Source organism: Nipponia nippon, unplaced genomic scaffold (genome assembly GCF_047370975.1).
Source record: "Nipponia nippon isolate SJK-2023a ecotype South Korea unplaced genomic scaffold, ASM4737097v1 scaffold_4, whole genome shotgun sequence".
NCBI classification, from domain to species: Eukaryota; Metazoa; Chordata; class Aves; order Pelecaniformes; family Threskiornithidae; genus Nipponia; species Nipponia nippon.
Genome location: NW_028262358.1, coordinates 820526 through 843431, shown reverse-complemented (window position 1 = coordinate 843431; position 22906 = coordinate 820526). Strand labels below are relative to the sequence as shown.

The window sequence follows — 22906 nt, the reverse complement described above, 5'->3', positions numbered from 1 at the left end:
CCCCCCCAAAAAAAAAACCAAGACACAAAGGAAACTACCCAAACATCAAAGGGGGAAAAAGAACCTCAAACCAACAAAACCCACCCAAGCCCAAGAGAAAAAACCACCACCCACATGCCAAGTTGTAGCAGAAGAACAAGCGGAACGCGGAGCGCAGCGGCCTCGGGAACACCGATGCTCCGGCTGATCTCGCCAGGGGCTCGAAGGCTGCCGCCTCCGTCCTGCACGCGCGTCGCCGAGGCAGCACGCCACAGAGAACACATCCGGCGTCTCTTTTTCGCAGGGTGGTGCTTATGCACCCGCAGCGAGAGAAGCGGTGAAGCTTCTCCCCAGGAATACGTGAGGAGGCAGAGTCGCAGCTCCATCTTTAAACATCGTTTTTGGACGACGTCTCAAAGCCCTGTGGCAGTAAGCGAGCCGGGCTGCCTCGGGCAGTGCCTCCCACGCGGCAGCCTCGGCTGGGTGTCCCCCGGGACCACACGCTTCCCCACCGGCTCCTGCCGAAGCCCAACACCTCTGTCACTTTCTGCTGACCGTTTACCAGAAATTGGGCATCGCAGAAGTATCCCCTGCCCTGGAAAGTCAGTATAAACTAAAAAAATCCATTCATCACACCAGAATTGGAGTGATAATATTGAATTTAAGTAACTACACTGCAAATAGGATGACCTTTATTTTAGGATACAAAGATCTATATCGTGCTACATTTAAGACCGTTCTCTGTTTAGATATACCAGGTGGAAGAAAAAAAAAATATTCTTGTCTAGAGAAAGCGCTAACACAAAGACTGCATCGCAGCGCTGTGATGAAACTGTGCTGGGAGCGCAGAGGGCATCGCTGCAAAAATAAACGCGTCCCTCTGTGCTACCAAGGCAGTGCATTGAGGCAGACGTCGTCGCCTCACCCCTCACCAAAATTCGCAGAGCATCGCCACTACCACGTTACTATTTCTGCAACAGCTGGATGCTAAGATTTTGGAAACGAAGCTCTCAGAAATATCAGTAACATCAGAAAAATGCACTTGAATTTCCAGTCAGCTTCCTGCAGAAGTGATTTGACACCTGGAAGTCTGGCAGAAGTATGAAACACCCAGATATGGGCCGGTTTCTGGGTGCGGCTCGGGAGTCCGGAAACACCCCGCGCCGCTTCCCCCAGATCTCCCGGCAAACGCGTCTGCTGGCCCCCCTGGCCCCCGCCCTGGGGTCTCCCCTCGCAGCCCCGGCCAAGCCGGGGTCCCCCGCAGCGCGGCAGCGTCGGGGCTGGTTGTGCCGCGGGGATGCGCGGGGCCCGAGTGCCCCCCGACGGCCAGCCCGCCTCGGCGCCCGCTGTTCAACATTGCCCTCGAGAATAATTAACAGGATGAATTATAATCTGCCAACTTTTATTTGCATGTCATTACATCTCTGTTTGGTAAAGACGGCTTTCGACTGAAAAACAGCCCTCGGAGACCAGAGCGGGTCACTTCCAGAAGACAGATTAATCAAAGTTTAAAATACTTTACGCCGTGTTTATGTCCTGACAAATTAAAACTGTTCCTTGGTTCTCAGTTGATAATGCATCTTTAATCTCCAGATTATTTGGAAACAAGACAGCGCAAACAAGTCAACGAAAAATAAACCGCCTGCATCAAAAATTCGGAATTACCCAGAAAGCTAGTGACCTCCACTGGCTGCCTCCATCGCTACAGGACCACAAAATGCCACACACATCGCCTCCTGCCCGCTCCGGCGGAGCGATTCAGCCCTGACTTCTGATACCTTTCCCCCAAGTGACCGTATAATTTAACACGCTCTTTTCCCCCGCAAAACGCTAACTCTTCAAACGAAAGTTGCGTCTCCGTGCGTGCAAATATTCCCTCGGTAAAGTAAACGAAGCCAGGAAAAAGTAGTTTTGCAGCTAGACGTGGAGCAGGACAATGTTTGCGGGAGAGGAGGAAGCTCCGGCATGCACCTCCGAACAAAAGGGAACAAGTGGTCTTTACTCGGAGAGCAGCTTCCTATTAAGACTCACTCCTTCGTACATTATGCCTTTCATCCCCACTCAACCACAAAATGATTTTGCTGTAGGAAATACAATGGCAGAAAAAGATTTACATTGAAAGAATCTTTAATAATAAACTGTTGCAGATCTGCCTACTTCCCCGTGATTTATAATACAATAAACATCGGATTCTATTAAGTCTCATGCACTGAAGACATGCACTGAAAAACCGAATATGAAAGCCCTCAATTCTTCCCGTCTCCAGTACCATAATAGTGAAATGAGCATGTATAAATGTGCTAAGAGTATCTCTTTGCATCTTTTATAGCTTGTGTGTATTAATCTGTAAAGCTTATTAAGAAAGTCATTGCTATGCAAAGCAGCACCCAATCTCTTTCTCTCGCTTTTCAACAGCGCGCAGTGTTTAGCCAATAGGACCGGGCCCCGGCCCCTCATTCGGCATTCATAACATGCAACATTTGCACAATGTATCTCTCAAAGGCTGCTGAATAGAAAGCCTTAATACTCATGTAAACAACTGCAAACCAATTACTTAATGAATCAGGCCCACACATAATGAGGTGCCAGACAAAGAGCTATAAATGCATTTTTGCGCCCGAGCCTCTGCTTTAAAGTAAAATCCCTCAGCTGTAGTTGGGGCTTAACTGGCACATCATAATTATTGTCTGGAGGACATCAGAGGAAGCCATTTTTTTTATTTAGGTCCAGCAGGGTCTCTCGCGAGGTCACTCATCAGCTCAGTGACAAAACGGAGCAAAGAAGAATTTATAAAAAGTACCACGGCAGCGCCACGCAGTTATGTTTATTCTCAAGTAGCGGGTTTCGAGACCACTTGTAAAAGCAATAAAGCCCGAGAAGTGACTGCGGTAAGCGGAGCGCTTAAAGGGGAGCGGCGAAGAAACCGCACCGCGTCCTGGCCGCAAACAAGCGGCCGGCCACCCTCGCCGTTCCTCCGTTGTGCTCGCTGCTTCTGCCGCTCTCCGTCTTTGCCGAGCGTCCAAAAGCGTGGGCTGCTAATAAACTTCGTGTTTAGAAGGCTGCATTATTTTTGACGCATTTAGAAAAACTAACTTTAAGCCGCTGTAAGAGATTTTTTTTTTTTAAAGCGGCATCATCGTGTATCAGCGCGTGAAGTGGGCTTGCTTCTCAGCACTGAAAGGCATGAAATTATAGGGCAGAGTGAATTATTTAAAAAATCTATTGCAAATAAGAATTTGAAAAAAAAACAGCGAAAAACACGTACACCATATGAACAGCATCTGAAAAATGCAGGAGCTGCCGAACGCATTATTAGCGAGCAGTGCAACACCCAAGGGGGAAAAAGCTTGGACGCTTTTTTTTTTTTTTTAAATAAAGAAATAGTTCCTTGTAAACGATACATATTCTATTCAGATGCTCAGCAGCGATCCTGTAAGCAGGTTCTTCAGGGTCTGATCCTCCTCCTCCTGCTGTCCTGGGCTTCAGTGAACGACTAAAATTTAACATTTAAAAATTAATCTCTAGCAGCACCCTTGCATTTCACAGCATTAGGTAGTATGACTTGGAACATCAAAGTTTCAGAAAATTTAGAAAAAGAAAAAAAAGAATAAAAAAGGAGTTTGTACATAAGGAGATAAGAATTAATCCTAAACAAAAGCATGAATGCCATTCATCAATATTGCATTACAGCTCGTATTTACTGGACTTGAAGAATTACAGAAATACTGCGATTTTAACACAAAACGCAGCACGCCACTTGCAAAACTGACCTCATCAGTAACAGCATAAAAAAGCCACAGCAGGACAGCGACGCCGTATAAAGAGGAGGAGTTAAAAAATTACCAAAATGCTTTAAAGTCTCTCCCGAGTGCTGTTGCTGGCAGTTTTCAGACCGGGAGCCGCGTAGCAGCAGCACCCACTTGCTGGGCTGTTCGAACAAGGGCAGATAAGGGTCTAAAGCCCAGCAATATTTCACGAGATGGCTGTGTTATATCTTATTTTCTGCTGCTTCTTGGCCGCTAATTTGATTGCTGCTCTTTGCTGACGGTTACATGCCAGAGAAGAGCACAAGGAACATCTACCAGCACTGCTCAGGGACCCAAAGGGAACTGCTGCGGTTTAAAAAAAAACCCAAACAACTACAAACCCACTTCTTTTTCTTTTTTCTTTTTTTTTTTTTTTTAAAAAAAGAACAAACTGCCCCCTTTAGGTACATGTAAGGCCATTAATTAAACATACTCAGTCTGAAAGGCAGACAGACATGTTATACATACCCCAGTATCAAACGTAAACCCCCCCGAGCCCGTGCAAAGCGTTATCCAGTTACAGCTAGTTTACATCGCGGATGCGGGGAGAAGAAACCCACCACTTTATTTCGTGAAGACTTTCTGTTTTATGTTTGCCCCTCTCCTGACAACTCCTATTGTCTGGCCCCTGAGTAGCCCTACTGAGAGCAGCTGTACACGCTAATTTGTGGTTCACTGAGATGTCAATTGAGTCTTAAAATGACAAAACAACAGCTGCAAAACAATACTTGGCTTTGGCACAAATATTTTCCAAGGTGTACCAAAGTTTAAGACGCTTATTATATAAACATAAATATGAACCTTAACCCTAGACCAAGTGAAAAAATAACGGAATCGGAGCTTCAGTCGTTTTCTGTCGGTGTTTCTCATTCTACAGAAGCGTTTCAAACGTGAAAGGATTTAACAGTTTTACCTTGAGAAGGGAGGACTTTTTTCACTCGATGAAGAAGTACTTTCGGAATGCGCTTCTTGGCTTGCTTTTGCTTTGGGACTATGCCAACCTGCCAAGTAAAAACACAGAGTATAAATTTTCAAATAATAAGGGCCGGGCCTCAGGCCAGCGTGCAGGCCCTAGCAGCAACAGGCTCGTATTTCCCCGTAGGTGCACGTAAGGGCCACGCTCTCGGTTGGACGACAGCGTCGAGGAGCGCGCACGGCGCAGCTATGGTACCTGCCTCAGGAGTGCCTGCGCACCCTCAGGTGGAAATTCGTTACGAACACCAGAAAACAAGACTCCCTCGCTATAAATTAAGCTATCTGATGATGATTTCTTGTGAACAGTGAAATTTTTGCACGTTTTACCTCATTTTAGAAAATCTGAGTGTTGGCTCTAAGAGCTGTACAGCATCGTGGCAACTTTAAGCAAAACTTAAAGGATTTCTGGGGTCTTTTTACTCTTTTTTTTTTTAATCCTTGAGTTCTCCTTTACTTTAGTGAATCAGGAAGCAAGATTATTTTTATTGTCCTTCCCCTTAAATGTAGATTATTTTGGATAGTTACAGTTCTCTCTCAATATTATTTGACACATCAGTATTTTCAACCATTCTCTTGAATTAGAGCTGCATTTGGGAGATGCAAATCTTGGGATTTTTAGGACTTAAACAGCCAAACACCCAACTCTTTCAAAATCTTTTATCCACGCATTCCTTTCTTTCCTTTCTCCCCCCTCTGTGTATCTCATTTCCATTCTGTAGAGACTGATTTAAAATTAAAAAAAAAAAAGGAAGAGGAAAAGAAGAGGTAAATGAATTCATTCCCTAGAATTGTACAATTGCTCATCTTTGTACTCATTTCCAAAGAGCATGATGCTCAAATACAAATCCCACTTTAAAAGACTACTTTGCATATATATATCTATATATATAGAGAGAGTACTGAAATTATAAACAAGCCCTGATCGTTACCAACTTCATTCCAACCCAGGACAATTTCGTATTTCTGTACATCTCGGACACTCCTGCTTCCCACCCGGCCGCGCAGGCCGCCAGCCGCCCCAGCGGACCACACCGCTCTGCCCCTGGCTTTCAGCGGGGGAATCCTGCGCGGCCCCAGGCCCTCCACAGCGGTGCCAGACGGACGCCCGGCCGGCGTCAGACCGAGCTGCCGCAGCTCAGGCACAGGAGCTGCGCTGGCAGCAGCGCGCCGCTTCGCAGAACAAAGTCTGACCGCTTCCCAGGGAAAGGACGAGTCTCGGCTGCAGACATGCAGCGGTGACAAAACCGGCCCAATGTGGGCACGTGGCAATACTTGCTTCGCCGCTGTGAGAAAGCACAAGCGACTGGTGCAACGGACAGGGCAGAGCAGAGACAAGGAATGGGCTGCCAGGGCGGAAAACCCTTCAGCACTTCGCTCCTGACGGACCCGCATCGTGCCATAAAACCCTTATGCAGATCAGTGTATTTCCTTCATAAAACCAATCACCGTGTTTAAGGCTAAATGCAACTTAGTTCAAAAAGACGCTTTTATTCTGGGGGATGTGTGTGTGTGTCGTTTGCGTTGCCAGAAGCATCTACCTTGCTGTGCTGTAAGAGCCAAGCGCACCCTCCCGGTCGCAGGCTGGTGACAGCGAGAGGCACGCTGTGTGAAACACAAATACACGTTTTCCCCTGAGCACACAGCAGGACACGATAGCCCTGGCAAGAAAGATGCAGTGAGTGCAGAAGAGGCAAAAAAGAAAAAAAGATGGGTTTAGAGCACAACAGCAGCGTACAGACTGAAACCCTCGGATAAAAGAATTGCCAGCGCCGTAGAAATCATTCAGCAGGCAGCAGTGGCACCGGGAAGCAGAAGCGGAGGCGAGAGGAGGGCTGCGGGCTGCGACAGCGCTGCTGGGGAGCGGCGGCTCCTGACGGCCGTCTCGTAACGCCTCCGGGGCCGTACACAGGCTTGCTGAAAAGCACCTCTCCCTTCCCGCCCGCCTTCGGTCAATTCTTGCTACGCCGGGTAAAAGGCAGATGCCGTCTGCTTGATGGTCTCTTCCTACGCGGTTTCTGGAAGGAGCGGCCTCACCGCGTGCCAGCTCTCACGTTCCAGAGAGGCCCCAGAAGCAACGCAGGCGCGCAGGGGTGACGCTGCCCGGATGGGGTACTTTGAGCATCTGCTCCGTCTGAGCGGCCAGCCCGGGCTGCACAGCCACAACTGAACAAGCTTGACAAAACTCAGTCTTTAAACTCAGACTGGGATGTTAATACTGGGAAGTTCTTACCCCAATCGTCGGAGCAGTTCTGCAGCAGAGCGGGAGCTGGCGTGTCCCAGACGACACAGCTCTCCTCGCGCCTTTTTCCCTACGCGCTGTTCCTTGCACTCAGCACCAAAGGATCTGCGATGCCACTGTTAATTAAAAACACTCTACACTTTTCAACTTTGAATTAATTGTGCGGGCGGCATGGGTCAAAGCAGCTTTCATGTCAGCTTTTACAATTTTGTTCAGAAAAAAATGGGTTCGTTAGCCAACAATTCCAGGGAAAAAACGCTGTCGTTGCATAATGAACCACTATTATTTTGTTCTGCCAAACAGTTAAAGTGATCTTTAACCCAGAACGTACCGTACCAGCACGGAACTGAAAAGAAGATATTTTTTGCCACGTGTTCCCCCTTTGGCCTAGGTTGCAGCACCCAGCAATTTATAGCCAAACATCTCAGCGGCTAAAAAAGTGGCGTGATGCAATTTTCTGAGATAAGAAAGCTCTTGCCCTCGTCCTTGCAACATTTCTATCTTGCTAATTGTATTACCTCTCTCACAGAGGAAGAAGCCCGCACTTTCAAACATCAAAAGCAGCATTACAGCCCTCCACTGCAGCTAGAGTCCCCCCACGGAGAAGTCTGCTGCAGGCACCAAACGGTCCTTCTGCGAACGATCTCCAAGTGCTCGACTCTGCCTGCCTGGAGACGGGACAGGTAATTCACAAGGTTGCTGGTTTTTAAAACGCGGACTGGGAAAACAGAAAGACCACCGTGTTCATGTGTAGCCTGTACAGTTTGTAAGCAAAACTGAAGTCTTCGACCTAAGTGACACAGCACATAAGCAAGCCGCAGAAGTAGCGTAGTAGGTGCGGCTCTACCGGGAGAGGAACGAGAGCACTCTGTATGCCACTCAAAAGCTATAAAGAGCTATCATCCATTACTTCCAATAACAGTCAATAATCCCGTATGCAAAACAGAGGCAGTTGGAGGGCAAAAGACCCCAGTGCTTCTGCAGACTCAACCCAGACACATATCTGCCGTCTTCCTCGCAAGTGAGAGCCTCCGCCAAAAGGAACTTTGCTTTTCCTGGGTACTTTTATCAACAATAAAATAGTTAACAGCTTGGGCATTTCAGCTGCCACTAGACTTCAAAGTCAATAATGCCTTGAAAGGAATATCACCAGGATCAGCTGAGCCCGCAAGCTGGGTAGTTTTACAGTTACCTTGGCAATAATTACTGCGTCCGCATTCAGAAGCGGCCATAGAAGAATTCGTTCTGGGCTGCCGTACTGCTAGGTCCTGTACCAAAATAGAAAACTAACAATAGTTCCCGCCCGGAGGAACTTTAAATCTGAACGAGCTCCTCCACCACGTTAACACTAATTACTGCGCTTGCTGATAGTCTACAAAGAGTGACGCGGGATTAAAGGTGGGCTGTCAGCTGCCGTGCCGCTGCCAGCAGGCAAACAGCCGCTGCGCACGCCTCTGCCCCGGGACCAGCGGTGAGAGTGCCGGCTGTACACGGGCTCTTACACGCACCGACTTCCCCCGCGGTAAGTAAAAAACTTGCATACAGAGAGAAGATAAAGGCTACCTGCAAATCTGATAGAAGGATGTGCTCTTTGAGGAGCAAACAGATGGAAAAAATCTCCAATTTAAAACCTGAGCAGAACACCGCAGTAACCAGTATCCAGAAGTAGGTCAAATACCAACAAATATCTCCCCCGTCCTTTAAATGGGGGGGAAGAAAAAAAAAAAAAAAAGATAAATACTCTTATAATAATATACCAGCATGTGATGCTGTCCTCTCAAGAGCAGACACTTGGGTGACCAGTGGACTCAGGAGATCCCGGTGCGGCAAGCCACCCAGTGAGAATACTTCTAGAAGCTGCTGCCTCTGTTTAAAGGCCGAAGAAGAATTTTCACCCAGAATTCATAACCATAAAAAGACTCTGGGGTCTTTCAGGAACTTAAGTTGAGCGGTGTGAAATATCACCTACTGCAGCACGTAACACAAACTAATGTAAGCACAACGTACAGTGTTACGCTGTCCCAAGGTAGTTCCGTCAGACCACCGCAGTAGCGATTAATCACGTACAGATGAACTTTTTTCGTAAGAGCAGTTGTGAATGGGTTGATATCAAATGAAGCGAAAAGTTGGGTAGACTTATTAATGCCTTTATTAGTGCACTCCAAGTGGAACCTCGGGAACCTTTTAACTTCAAGCTCAAAGGAGGACCTCACCGCGAAGGACGCGTGGGCGTGGGAAAAGCGTTGGCAGGATTATTGGCTCATTAAAGGTGACCTAAAAAGGAAAGCAGGATTGGATTTGTGCTCTTTCATGTTCCCTCATGATATATAAAGAAGGGCTAATTTTTTTTTTCTTAAGAGGGTTTTTCCTCCTTATTTCCACATTAGAGATTTTATACCTGGAGAGTAGCTGGAAGGTGACATTCAAGATGTTGTGAAAGTGAAGCCTGATGAGTGGAGAAGTAATGCCATTTTTATTCAAATGCTTATAGCTTTAATGCCTATTTAAATCAAAGACGTCAATGAACGGTAGGGAGAGAATCTGGTTTTGTTAAAGATTTAACAAACCTGCCCCTTCAATAAAATCAGCAGTTTCCTACTCATAAACGAGACTCTTAAACAGTCATCCAGCAAAACAAAAAATAATGGATTTTACCCTTTCTTTTTAGTCTCGCATTATTTGCCTACCTCAGGAACGGCAAAAAAGCCGAACAATTTCTTTTACGTGTCTTCCCAAGATAAAAAGCAAAGCATCCATGAAGAAAATGAGAGCGGGTCCACATATCCTCCTCTATCCTCATATAACCTGGTATAAAATGAGATTGCTATTAATAGCTAACTCTCTCTGGGCGAGACCGTAACACCAAACATAATCCTTTTAAAGTCAATTATCACAACGTGGCCTTCCACAAGCTTAGGCCAAGGCTCTAGGAGAGAAACCATCGCTGGGCTACGCGCGCCCCCGGCTGACTGCGGGTTTGGGAAGCGCTCGTCTCCTGCCGGGGGGACAGCTCAGCAGGCGCTTCAGTCCCAGCCGGCGCTCAGAGGAGCTCCTTGCGCGAGCGGTGTCAGGTACCGCCACAGGCGGTCTCTAAGGGACATCCAACACCACCCCAGCGACGCCTCCAAAGCCCTTCTCCCCAACGCCACGCAGCCATCTCCTTCCTCCCCTCCAGGCATTAAAGAGAAAATACAAATGTTTCTGGAATATTTACAGAATATTACAGTAAATAAATATTTTGGTTCTTTTTTTCTCTAACAGACATAATAGAAAATTTTAGAAAATTTGGTTTACAAAACTAGAGAAGTCTTTGTACAGAAGACTGCTTGGAAGCACATCCATCCATCCATCCACAACGAAGTGCATCAAAACCCAAAAGCCCCAAGGCTTCCAGTGTTTCAAACCAACACTTAAAGCCCTTAAGGAATGCAGCAAGTACTGAAAAACCCCGAAATCTGTATCCCTTAAAAGCTTAGAGAAAGTTGTACAGCAAAATGATCACGTATAGAACGGACATGAAATACCAGTTCATCTAAAACCATAAAGCCAAACCCTCAAACAAGTCATCTGAGCCCCAAAGACGGCGCACAGAGATGCCACCTCTCTTTTAGGCACAGAATGATTTCCGAGCTCCAGGGCCACAGTCTACAGCAAATAACGATGAGCAAAAAGGAAGAAAGCGACAGGCTGGAGGGGCGAGGAGCCAGAGGAGAACAAGAAGCCCGGAGAAGATCATGGGCTGAAGATGAATCGCATCTGAAAGGAGCAACTTTGCTTTCAAGTGAGATATGAAAAGCCTCACTCCTAGAGACAACGCGACCGCTTCCTACTGGAAACACACTGCACCGAAACAGTGCATAAAGCAGACTCGGAAAGAATGGATTTTAAGCTGCAGTTACTGGTTTCAGTGTTTAGGCTAGGCTAGAGCTCTCAGCATTTTTTACAAATAGGAAGCATTAGTATCGGCACGCCCGTTCAGCAAGACGGCTCCGGGAGAAGGAGGGAGGGGGCACGTCCACCGTGCCTTGGCGTCTGACTCGCTGACATCGAACACAGCGACCAGCCGCACAGACCGCCGGGGTCCCCAGCAGGAAAAACTGCAACAGAGAATTCCCCGACAAACTTGTATGCAAAACCATAGCTAAAACCAGTCCTGGTAAGTCGTAAAATTCAGGGTGGGGAGAAGCAACCCAAAAGCACTGGCAGCTACCAAGATCCAAACTCAAAAGTCTGCATTCTCCGTAAAAAAAAAAAAAAAAAAAAAAAAAAAAATAGTGTCGGTGATGGCATTAGCTGGAGGGAGTCACCATTCCTGGCATTGTTCTTGCTGGCACTCTCTGCAGTTTAGGGAACTTAAGCCCCAATCCTCAAATTTGAATCCTCTTAAATTACGAACAGAATCAACCCAATCCCAAGACTTGCAAAATTTTAGATTAATTTTCAAAGGAGAAATGTGTTTTGTTTCATGAAAAAGATTTAAGTGGCTTTTAATTCCTCTGAAAAATCAATGCAATTCGTTTTAAAATACGTTGCCATGTGTGACTGAGGGACATTTTAAGAAGCAGGAAAATGGAAAGCATTCTACTCTCTAGAAAAAAAAAAAAAGATCTAAGTTTTATTGGGCTAACACAGGAATATTATTGCTGCAGTATAATTCGGGAATACAAGAAGCACATTTTTATATTTCAGCTGCAAATTAGGCTCAAAAAGCAGCAGAGGAAAACCTCTGTAGAGAAATGAATTGCTCTCCGAAAGACAGGTTATTTTGAAGCCGTAAAAGAGCAGAAAAGCAGCAGCGAGCGTTGCATAAGCAGCTGCCCTCGCACCTTTCTGTCGGAGTGCACACCTGCATAAATAAATATTTAGCCAAACATCAAAATTTATAAGGAAGCAGCCCACCACTTTACAAAATCAGGCAAAAGCAAATTGAGGCTCATTGCAAAGAGCCCTGCCCTGAATGCTAATGCGTTATTGATACCCCCGGACCGAAAAGCAGCGCTATCTCGGGGATCCTAAGCAAGCCTCCTACAGCTGCTGCGGGAGGATCTGAACGCGTCTTGATAAAACCTTATTGCTAAAAATTTGGTGTTATCAGGCAGCTTTTGTGACAGAGGCAAAGGCACGGCTTCCCGGCTAGCGGGGTTTTTCCCTGTGCTTATTCTAATGATACACATTCAATTACTCGAGAAAAGAAAAGAATCAAATCGGAAACATCTGTAGTTTGCCATATAATTACTGGATCTTCCCCATGGAGACTGACCTTTGTAACACTGATACCGGGACCTGAAAGGCTAAATGACAGGATATTCACATGGTTTAAATGTACAACGTGATTACAAGGAATTAAATAGGCGCTGTTATTTTCCATCTTAGTTTACGTTAACATAAGCGCGGACTTTATGATCTTGCGTTTAATCTTTGTGCTCAGTATGTAGTAGCTGAATTTACTCACTATTAGTGGACCCAAACCACTAAAATGCCGTGTTTTGATTATATAATAAAGTCGAATACTGGATTCGAGGTTAATATGCAGCCATTACTTTTACCTGTAATAGGAATCTTTTCGACCGTGCTTTCTTCCTTGCTCTCATCTTCACACCAGCTTGTGACTTCTGGATGTGAACACACCATAATGAAACACATTTCAAAGTCGCAGTGATCAGACTGGTTTGTTTGCTTTTAAGCCCTACTCCCTTTAATTTCTCACTTTTGTTATCTCTTGTTTATTGATCTAAACTATCCATTACCGTCCTTAAAAGAGGCGCCTACTGTGAACTTTCCTCGCATGCAAGGCTACCCTGCCTCTCTGTAGCTTCCAGAGAAAAGGACAAGCTAACCAAATGTCTTAAATTATTTAAGACCCAATGGGATTTAGGAAACAAACAACCCACAGTAACTCTGCGATCTCGTCCGGCAGCCCGACAGCAGCAGCGTATATCATAGCGACCGCGGAAAATTAGTTTAAATCAAAGTCTCCGTCTCCTCCGCGGATAAAAGTCGCGTGAATTTAGGAGGCCTAAAGCAGTTTGTTTACATTTGCTGTGTAAAGAGCATTGCAACCTAATTGCCTGTCTCTTCTGGACTTTGATGTAAGGGATGCTCCGAGAGCAGACCGAGCAAGTTGCTGGTGCTGGTTATTATGCCGGACTAATATATTACTTCCTTATCTAAAGAAATTAACTGGGTTTTCACAAACACATTCGCCTCCTAGGCTCTGAAATGGCACCGCACACCTTTCTCAGCATGAACCCTTTTAGTTTTGAAAATTTATTCTGCGATCTGGCTTTATAATAAAACTCAACGAATATATCCCACAGTTTCTAAACAGTAGACATTTTTTAAATACATGCACGCCTATAGATCTGTTTTTAATAACGGCCACAAGGCTTGCTTTTCTACTCCTGCAGAAAAAAATCGTCACAATAGGCATCAGTCATTTTAAGAAGTACCAAGAATGATAACCGATACCGAGATGTTTAGGAAAATCCCCCCAAGTTCATTGCAAATATCCATTAATTTGCCAGTCGCTATAACACAGTCCCCTGCAGATTTGGATAGAAAACGCATACATACAGAGAAGGACAATAACTTTGAGCGCACGGCCGGACCTTTTAGCACTTGTTACCTTGTTCTCCCGCGCCGGCGAGCTGGGGAGCGTGTTTTGCCTGCTTTATTTCCCTGCCGTCGTTTGGGATCGATGGCAAGCTGTAAGATGATTCATTACTCTGAACAGATGACCTATCCCCACACTCTTCTGGAAGGACCTCTCTCAACACCGGTAGAGCCTGCAGCATTAAAAAAAAATAAAAATAGCTGCAGCCCTATTATCCTTCGTCTCGAGCGTTTTCCAACATACATTTAGGCTAATCTATACTTCACGGTGTAATCTGTTTCCAGGGTGTTTTTGTTAGATGTTAAATTACCTCGGAGTTAAGCCAGTGCTAGCTCAGGAATTGCATTCTGCTTTGAAGTAACACGAACTTTGAATTATTCTTTTAATCGCTAGGTTTTCTGGAAATTGTCGGTATTCCCTGCCTCACCCATTCAGGGCAGGCAAAACAGAAGGGTGCATCAAATACGCTGCAACAGCAGCGGACCGAACAGAGATCTCTCCGTTTCAGGCAGGCAGCAATAAGGCAAGTTAACCACGGCGTTAGCAATAGCTGCAGCTTCAAACGCCACCGCGACCGATGAACCCGAAGGCAGAGAACCCGACGCACAGCTTGCCCAGGCTGTTTCGACTGTAATCCGTGTTATTCCTGCACGCTCGCAAAGTTAGTTCTCTCCAGCCTGGGCATGCAGCCCTCTGCAGCAGCACTACCCAGACCTCCGTAGTTAAATGTATTTTTGATGCAAAAAATTAAGTTGGAAGCCAGTACCTATATAGGGAGCTGAATGTATCATAAATACGGCTGAGTTAAAAGCAGGCTTAAAATAAAGCAAGCAGTTCTTAGGTTACCATCGACCTGCATGCGGCTTTGTAAAGCTCTTTCTGAGAGCAGGTGAAATCATCCTGCCTGCGTTTATTATTTCACAAAGAGCAGCAAAGGCTTTTTGGGCATCCTTCCTCTTTCCTTTACTTGTAGGCTGTTCCTCTTGGTTTTATTTTGTACCACAAAATATGGACTTGAGTCCTTAAAATCTGCTAGATTTTCTGCTCTAATTATCTAATTGTTTCATAAAACAATAAGCCTTCAGCAACGAGGACCGACACCTCGGAGAGAACTCTGGGTTTCGTCACTTATTTTATATGTGCTGACCTGAGAGTATGGAACAGCTTCAAGCTAAAACATTTTGGACTCATGAAAAAAATTTTATTCGCCTGCATCTGCCCCCTCCTCATTAATCCATATTTATTCAGGAGCCCAGAATGGCAACTTTTCAGTCTTAGGCAAGTAGCTCACCGAATTTTTTTCTTTCTATTAAAGTTGCATAGGGGAAGTCTCCATACAAAACCAGTGTGAGCAAGCTGCTACTTCATCCAGAAAACGGGGATTTTAAGTCTCGTTTTCTTAATGTAAAGAATGCCTTAACTTACAGGCAGGACTGGGAAAGCTTTACTCTGGAAAGAAATTAATTGCCACGTAGCAGTTCATCTCAGTGTGGATTTCTCACACCAGAAGTACTTTGTTTACCTATTTGCAGTATCACCTCACATCCAAATAGGCACGACCCACCACCACCAAACGCAAGCAATCCATGTAAACTCTAACACCAGAATTACTCCAGGCAGAAGGAGGGTTCCCGCCAGGAGAACCAGAGCTCGGCACGCAGAGTCACAGGGACCAAGGTCCGACGTCTCCATCAAGGCGTGAAGACATCCGACGTGCTGCAGGAGCCACGCGGGTCTCATTCTTACAGGAGCGTAACTTGGCTGAAGAGGGCACTGGGTTTCGTGGCCTCCACGGCCAAGAGACTGTCCCACTGCCCAGAAGAGGCGTTCCTACCACGCCAGCTCTCTGTGGCTGTCCCATGTCCACAGGAACAACACCCAGTTTTCTTAACAGGGATAATGGGGGAGATCCGTGAGAGAAGAGAAAAAACTGATAGTAAGATCTAAGAGAACAGAAGACAGACATAATTTAGTGATAAGAGACGAGGAGAAGACAGGCAGGTGGACAGCCAGATCTATGGACCACTGGAATGGGCGAGGTGCTGAAGGCACTGGAGGAGAAGGCGGACCTGCTGCTGGTCATCCCCAAAGCTCCGTGGAGCACGAGTGCGGATGGGGATGGAGCTGGCAGACTTGACAGGCCTGTTTGTACGGTCAGGAGCGCAGAGCTCCCTCCCGCACCTCCACCCTGCTGCCTGGCTGTACAGCACCATCGCCCCGTGGCGTTACTGACAGATCTTTAAGCCCTCAGAGAAAGAAGTCCTGAACATGGGCCCAAAATTCAAACTTTGCAGTCATAAAATATTTAAGATCCTTAGGTACAGATCGCTTATGAGTTCACTACTACATTATACACATATTTATGGTAAAGCAACTGTTCCTGTGCGTGCACGTTGTGTCATTTATATTGATCCTGTTCTCTGTGCAGCCTGCTTGGAAAGAAGGTGTTTCAGAGTAGGGGATGCATCCTGGCGTTACATTTAATTGACTGGATCCACTTAACAGGTAATTAAATGTTAAATGCATATGTGTGGGCCACAGTAACATGGAGCAATAAACAGATTATTACTGCATATATTCGCCCATAAAGCTTGTGTTATTGAGCTTTGACTTTGTAAAAGTTTTTACACGCAATTATAAATTTATGTACGGTATTTGTTTATCTGTCACCAGCGCGATGATACATTCTTTGCTCATCTCTTCCACTTGCCTGAATGTTTTAAGGACGGAATACAAATTACTTATCCGCATACAGAAAAAGAAGTTACCCTGGCTATTACTGAACTGACTAAAGTATTACATCTTCATTATTTGTTCCAAATGCTATTAAAACTCAAATATAGCAAAGCAGTTCAAACGGCCTTTTAATTTCTCGCTAAAAATTAGAGGAAAAAATCTTTTTGCCCATATTTTTTGGAGCAGAGCAGAGGGCCGGCTCGCTGCCGGCGGGCTGCCCGGCAGACCTCCCCGCTCCCACCGCAGGGGCGGTGCAGAAGCGGCTGGGACCTCACCCCGCTGCCAGAGTCCCAGCTCTCCTGGCACGGCTGCAGCTGGGGGCAGGGGGGAGCGGGGCCCTGCCTGCCCTCCCCGCGGGCTGCCTGCTCTGCGTTTGCAGCAAAAGAGGTCGTGACACTCGCAGGTATACCGAATGCCAACTTTTTTCTTATTTTTTGAAGGAGTTAGCTTATAACCTTTTGCATTAACGTTTTAAAAAAACCGAGCACGCTACTATTTGTAAAACGCTCTGCGTATTCAGCGTACCAAACATAACTCTGTTTTAAAAAAAAAAAAGAAATACATCATTCATGATGAAAAGCTACTGAGCCACAGAGAAAGACAGATGATATAAGCCTTGTGATAAATTCGCACCACAGCAAACGTGTGAGCTTGTTTAAATAAATAACTGGTTTGAAGGGTGAAAAACAGACACCCTCCTGGAGACCTTAAAGAGACTGTTTGCTTCGCGGGATGAAGCGCTGTACGTGTTTGCCCTGAGACAACTGAGGAATTCGTATTCTCTCCTCACCCACCTCCTGACCATCTCCAAGGCTGATTAATGAACACAGACTGCTCGTCATTCCCTTTAAAGCCCACACACCAGAACGCGTTAGCAGCACAGGGCCCGTCTCGCCTTAACGGTGCAAATTAGTCTCTAGGTGTCATTGAGTTAGATATTATTAGATGCAAGTGCCAACCTGGCTGTCCTGCGCGTTCTTGCTGGAAACCAGCAGGCTTTCAAACATCTCCGCCACCTCTTCCGTGAGCTGAACCTGGTGCTTCTTCAAGAACGAGGCATGGTTGCTCAAGCAAGTCTGCAGCATGTCCACGTCCCACTGCTGGTCTGGCCTGAGAAACAAACCCAAGCGCCGTTAGCGGGACACCCCGCGTACACGAGACTCGCGGAGGTGCCCTGCTACTCATTCGTCTGGACAAGCGGGCCAACGTGCAGCGGGAAAAGCCATCACGCATTTCACCCTTAATTCCCACTTTTTCTTTTAAAAATGTCCAAAGTGGAAAAGGTAAGAAGTCACTCGTGACTTCTGCAAACGTGGGGAGGACAGGCAGGGGCAATCAGCATCACGTCTGTCCCCTGGGTCCGTCCTGAGACTCGGGGTCAGGGACATTAGACCTTTTTAGTCTTGGGCAGACCTCACTCCATCAACTCCATCAGGCACTCTGCTGGGCACCCACTTCCCCACACTTGTCTTCCTCCCCCCCCCCGAATTCTTTTTATTATTTTTGAGCAAAAGTGCCTTTTCTTTTAACGCAGAAAATAAAAATACTGCAATCTTGTTTGCCAAAGATGTTTGTTTTTCCAGTTGCTCCAATGAAGTTTCACAAACAGAGGAGCGAATTCCAATTAACTCCACGAGTGTTTGTCCCTAAGAAACCATTCAGGAAATACAACAACGTATTAGTGCTCGCAGGCATATCAGCCTCGACAGGAGAACCAGGTATAGTTAAATAGACCATTCTTCAGCGCTCACAAGTGCCCCGATCCCGCTAACACTTGAGCATTGCTGAGCCTGTAACAGGGAGGAAGGTCTAGACAGAAGCTAAGTAAGAAAGAATGGAAATTGTTTTCATTACTGTATTAAAGAGACCTAAAGAAAAAAAAAATCAATTCTCGCTTGTCCTTGTGGCATACGCACAGGAAAGAAAAAAACCCATTTTGAATAACTGCAGTTTATTGTTTTTAAAGGCTATATGCATCTTCTGCTTCACAGAAAAAATAATTTACTTCTCAAAATTACCTTCCCCATCCTTACGTGCCCGAGACTCGTGTTGAAGATCACAGAAATTACTGGCTAAGAGATCTCTGAAGTTAATACGTTTGCTTCCCTGCCAGAGCAGCCTGGGGCGGGAGATGCTGTGGACTGGGCGAGATGGGGGGACCTGGCCCGAGCGCTGCCCGGCGGAATAAGATTCACCGTCAGTGAATGAAAAGGAAAATAAATGAATTTGCTTAATGTTCTCATTTCGAGTCGCAGGGCTGCTGCCGAAATGCGTAAAGATCAGCACTCAGAAGTCTTTATTCTCCAGTGCGATCGGAGGTCTGGCCCCAGGTCTGCCTTCTCTGCACCGGAGAGGCAGAGCAGACTTGGGGAGGAAAGAGAAGAATTTTAATCACACCCACATGCAAGTTTTGTGTCTGCGATACCTGGTTTGCTTTTCATCCACCGCTCTACCTTTAGCATCGAGTGGTTTCTCAGGTGGGAGGCAGCCATTCCGCACGCTCTGTAATAAAGCCCGAAGCTGATGAAGGACAACTGCTTCGCATGCTTCAAGGTCGTCTTCTGTCAGACCGCCGGCCTGATTACAAAAGCTACAAAATAAAGCAGGTATTACACGCGACGTTTATTTAAAGCCCAGCCAGCCAGCATCAGTTCAGAGGCAAAATCTGTAACACCTCTCCTGGCTAATGGGATAAGCGGGGGGACAGCCCAGAGGGACAAACATCCGTCATGCTCTCTGCAAAAGATGCAGAAGAGGACAGGGAGGTCGAACCCAGCGCTTACCAAACGCCAGGTTTCATCTCACACCTTTGCTTTTTGACAGGGAGAGAGGAACCTGGGCACGTCCGCTCGGTGAAACCGCTTCTTGGGCGGGCAGCCCCGGCTGTGCCGTGGCCAAAGCGGTTGTGTCGCAGGAACCCATCTCCAGTGGCAGGCTGGAGGGGCCAGGTCGGTTTGGCAGCCCTTCCTCCTCTAACCATCAGGTGCTTACGAGAATCCGAGTACGTGGAGGCTGACATATAATTTTAAATAAAACGACAAAGCCATTCCCGGTTCTGGTAATTAAGAGCCGATGCTGTGGAGGGACAGCAAGGGCTCTCTGCCCCGGTTTTGTTAACATGTGGGTTTTGGTGATTCTCTTTGCTCTTTTACCTCAAAGAAGAAATTATTTTTCTGATTATTGTTGTCTACCTCAGTAAATCATGTTAGTATTACTAGCTAAGGGGATGCTCTCATTCTTGGAAATAAGTATTTACTTCACCTAAGGGATCTGTGCAGCAAGGCTGCAAAAAGTGCTATGTTTAGGAGAGTATTTGTTGGAGTAATTTGCGTATGTGCTTCTAAGTGCCATATTTCAGCTCTCCGATGACATTAAAACGGTGGAAGGGCGGGGAGGCCTCTTAGCGACTAGCAATGTTTGTTTGCAGAAGCCCGCTTGCTCTTTGCGCCGGCCATTTGTCACCGCAAGAGCGAGGACCCCGGCTCAAATCTCAACAGGCTCCTGCAAAGCTGCTCGGTAACAGCCTCTCGCCATTGCTCACCTGAATTCAATTAGAAGCATGTAAGCAATCAACAACAAAATTATTACAAGCATTACGCTGGATGTACGGCAGCGAGCAAACAAGAACGAGGGGATGGGGTTAGGCGTAGGCAGCACTGCCCTCCTCCCCGGTTGCTGCCCGCTCTGCGAGGGCAGCGGAGAGGAGAGGCAGCTCGCAGGCAAGCGGCATTAACCTGAGCAGCTCCGCCATCCTCATCGTCCCCGCGTGCTCGCCCTGGTACAGCGCCCGGTGCTGGGGGCTCGTCCTCACCGCCACGTCTTCTATCACCTGCAGCGCACGGGAGAGTCCCGCCAGCGTCCCGCGGTGCCTGCGGACGGAGCGCAAACAGGGCTTCAGGGGACCTGAGCTGCGACAGGTATTTTAAACGCATTCCCATCACACCAGTTGGAAAAACAAACACCCTCATTTTAGCTTTTCAAAGCAAACAGCAAGAACCGCATTGCTTGAGCTCCGTGGAAAGAAAAAAAGCACACGAGCAAACAAACCATCCACAGATCAGCCAAGGCCTGAGATGCTGCATTGAAATTACCCTGCCCTGAGCAGTTTAATTCCTTCACCTCCACAATCAGAATAAATCTGGTGACCACCTACAGGTACGGGGACATAGCTGGGACTCAGAGGGGTTTTGATGAAGCTGCACCTCTATAATGATGCAAATCGGGACTTAAAACATTGAAACAATACAGCAGGCTAATCCTTGAACAGAGGTGTAAATGGCTATTCAGGTCCCGGCCGGCTGCCGGCTTTGTTGGGGACTTTCCAGGCCAGGTCTCCCCCAGCAATGCCCCAGCTGGGCCTGCGCCCGCAGAGCCCCACCGGCAAAATAAAGATATTTTTTTTCCCCCCCCATATGTAGAAGCTGACATTTATACGGTTAACCTTGGTTTACGCTCCCTCAAGTGAAAAGCTCTGTGCACGAAAACTCGCATCATTTCTGCGATCATGTTAAGCTACACCGAAAGTTGTGTTTTCCATCGGACTGTTGGGCAACAGTGAACAATTAAGTGGGAGCTGCCATGCATTTAGTCGAGTTTCCTAGACATTTAATAAGCAAAACAATACCAGGGAGATCACATATGCAGTTAAACAGTACTTTTTCTTTTCCCCCAGTCTTACAAACCCTGTATTTTAGCGGCCGGCTCGTTTCCCATTGTTTTCCTCCCGCTGGGTGGTCCTTCCAGGGTGCCACTCGAGAGGGATACAATAATAAAAAGGGAAGGGGAAGGAAGGGACACCAACATAAAGAAAAACAAAATGTATGACAATCTGCAGCAGGCTACGGATCAGAGGTCAGCAAACAAGAGGTCCTTCTCTTTTACAGGTTGCTTCCTGGAAACAGTCTGATTAAGCTGACAGCTTGAATTATGTGTTACATTTTGTAATGCACAATCCATCTGTGCTAAGTCCTCTTCAATGCAGCTGAAGCAGCACAGGCATAAGCTCTGCCTTTTTCCACCCCCTCAGCACAGGCCTTAAAATAGTCATCATCTTTCTCCGCGCTAATTCTCCGAGACCCTCTCCCCCCTCCTGCTCCCCGGGTTTAAGCCCCTGAAGAAAAGGCCGGGTGCTGTAAGGAATGGTAAGAGGATACGGAGCCTTTCACCTCCGGTTCAGCAGCTCAGACCGGCACCAAGCAGCCAAGGACCGGAGCTATCGGGTGGCTTCATCTGGCGGGAGGGGAAATCGGGTGCCTTTCCAGCACCACTGGGAACAAGCCGGGCAAGCCCCCGCTCAATGCGGGCTCCCGGGCCGCGGACCCGAACGGAAAAATACACGGACCAGGCTCTTGCACGGGTCTGAGCTGGCGCGACGAGCCTGAAGGGGTGCGTGCACAACCTCTGATCCACACACCCACCCAGCAGTGCCCCGAACCACGGAATTTAGTTATTAAAAATGGTGATTTTTAGAAAATAAGGTAGCAAAATGGCAGCACCCCACCAAACTGCGACCGAGGCACAAAGCTTACGCCAAATAACCTTTCATAGCAACATCACCTTTCTTTGGTTAACAGCCTGATAACGTTATCATGATAACTGTTCCTCTAGCTGGAAAAGGCAGTTTGAAATTAGGCTGAACTCACCCAGAGGTTAAATATGACCTGCAAACGTTTACTGCAGGGAAAAAAACCCAAAACTTAATAAAAAAAAGTCAATGGTATTTCCGCCGTAAGGTAGGAAAGGCGTTTTCTCCAAAAATATAAACTTGTGGCTTCCTGACACGCAACAAGGACTTTGTTTTGCCTTTCGGGTGAGCTATGATCCCCGCACACGAGAGCTCCTTTCCCCTCCATCACTCGCACTAACTTCAAATAAGACACCAAAAGTGTACGAATGGCCCAAAGACGACAGGCGAGGAACGGTACTTTGTTCGGATGCCACAGCCACGCCACCGCGGCACTGGGAAAGTCCAAGCTACAGGTATTTTAATTTAGGCCACCAAATATAAATAGTTTTGCAAAATTTCTGCATATTTCTCCAGCCAGCATAGGAATTTCATAAGAGAAAAACACATGGGCCGAAGGGACATCGCAAGACCTGTGATATTATTTATTCCGTGAATCTGTGGCATTCAGACCAGAAAAAGTTGCATACTCGTTGTTTGTGTAATTTATATAACTGAAATTCACGTACTAATTGCTTGGACACTTTTCCCCAAGATTTTCAGCTCATGAATTATTTTGCAAGACTCGAGCGGGCACGCTGCATTTCACGTGCATTGGAAAGACGGACTCGGAAAGCCCACCTGGTTGTAAGCGCAGCAATGGCAAAGGCTGCTCAAACCTCCACAAGACCTTCCGTGGCTGCCGTTTTTGAAACTTCATCTACCTTTTAATTTTCAGGTAAAACAAATTAAAACTTGTATCTTTTCTGCGGAAACAGCCAACAGTGGCGATCCCACTTCCATGGCCTTGAGAAACGGAGGTATTCAGCTTGGCATAATGCGAGAGGAAGCCTCCACGCTGTGGTTTCAGTCGTGCTCCGGAGATAATGCGAGCA

At 46.7% G+C, this 22906-nt stretch overlaps 1 protein-coding gene across 3 annotated transcripts in view; it reads right to left on the bottom strand.

The window, feature by feature from the left end:
• The window catches only part of KIZ (kizuna centrosomal protein), a 48854-nt gene that overhangs the window by 5309 nt on the left and 20639 nt on the right, over positions 1-22906 (bottom strand). For 2 of the 3 annotated variants that reach the window (XM_087774678.1, XM_087774679.1), the window contains 7 exons: positions 20083-20217; positions 18774-18938; positions 17308-17458; positions 13625-13784; positions 12546-12611; positions 4699-4786; positions 1360-3472 (listed from right to left, as the gene is read on the bottom strand). In XM_087774678.1, coding sequence (XP_087630804.1) covers positions 3292-3472; positions 4699-4786; positions 12546-12611; positions 13625-13784; positions 17308-17458; positions 18774-18938; positions 20083-20217 — 946 coding nt within the window. In that variant the 3' untranslated portion in view covers positions 1360-3291. Of the gene's footprint in view, positions 1-1359; positions 3473-4698; positions 4787-12545; positions 12612-13624; positions 13785-17307; positions 17459-18773; positions 18939-20082; positions 20218-22906 lie in introns of those variants that run through there. The other variant, XM_087774680.1, reaches the window with a different exon arrangement.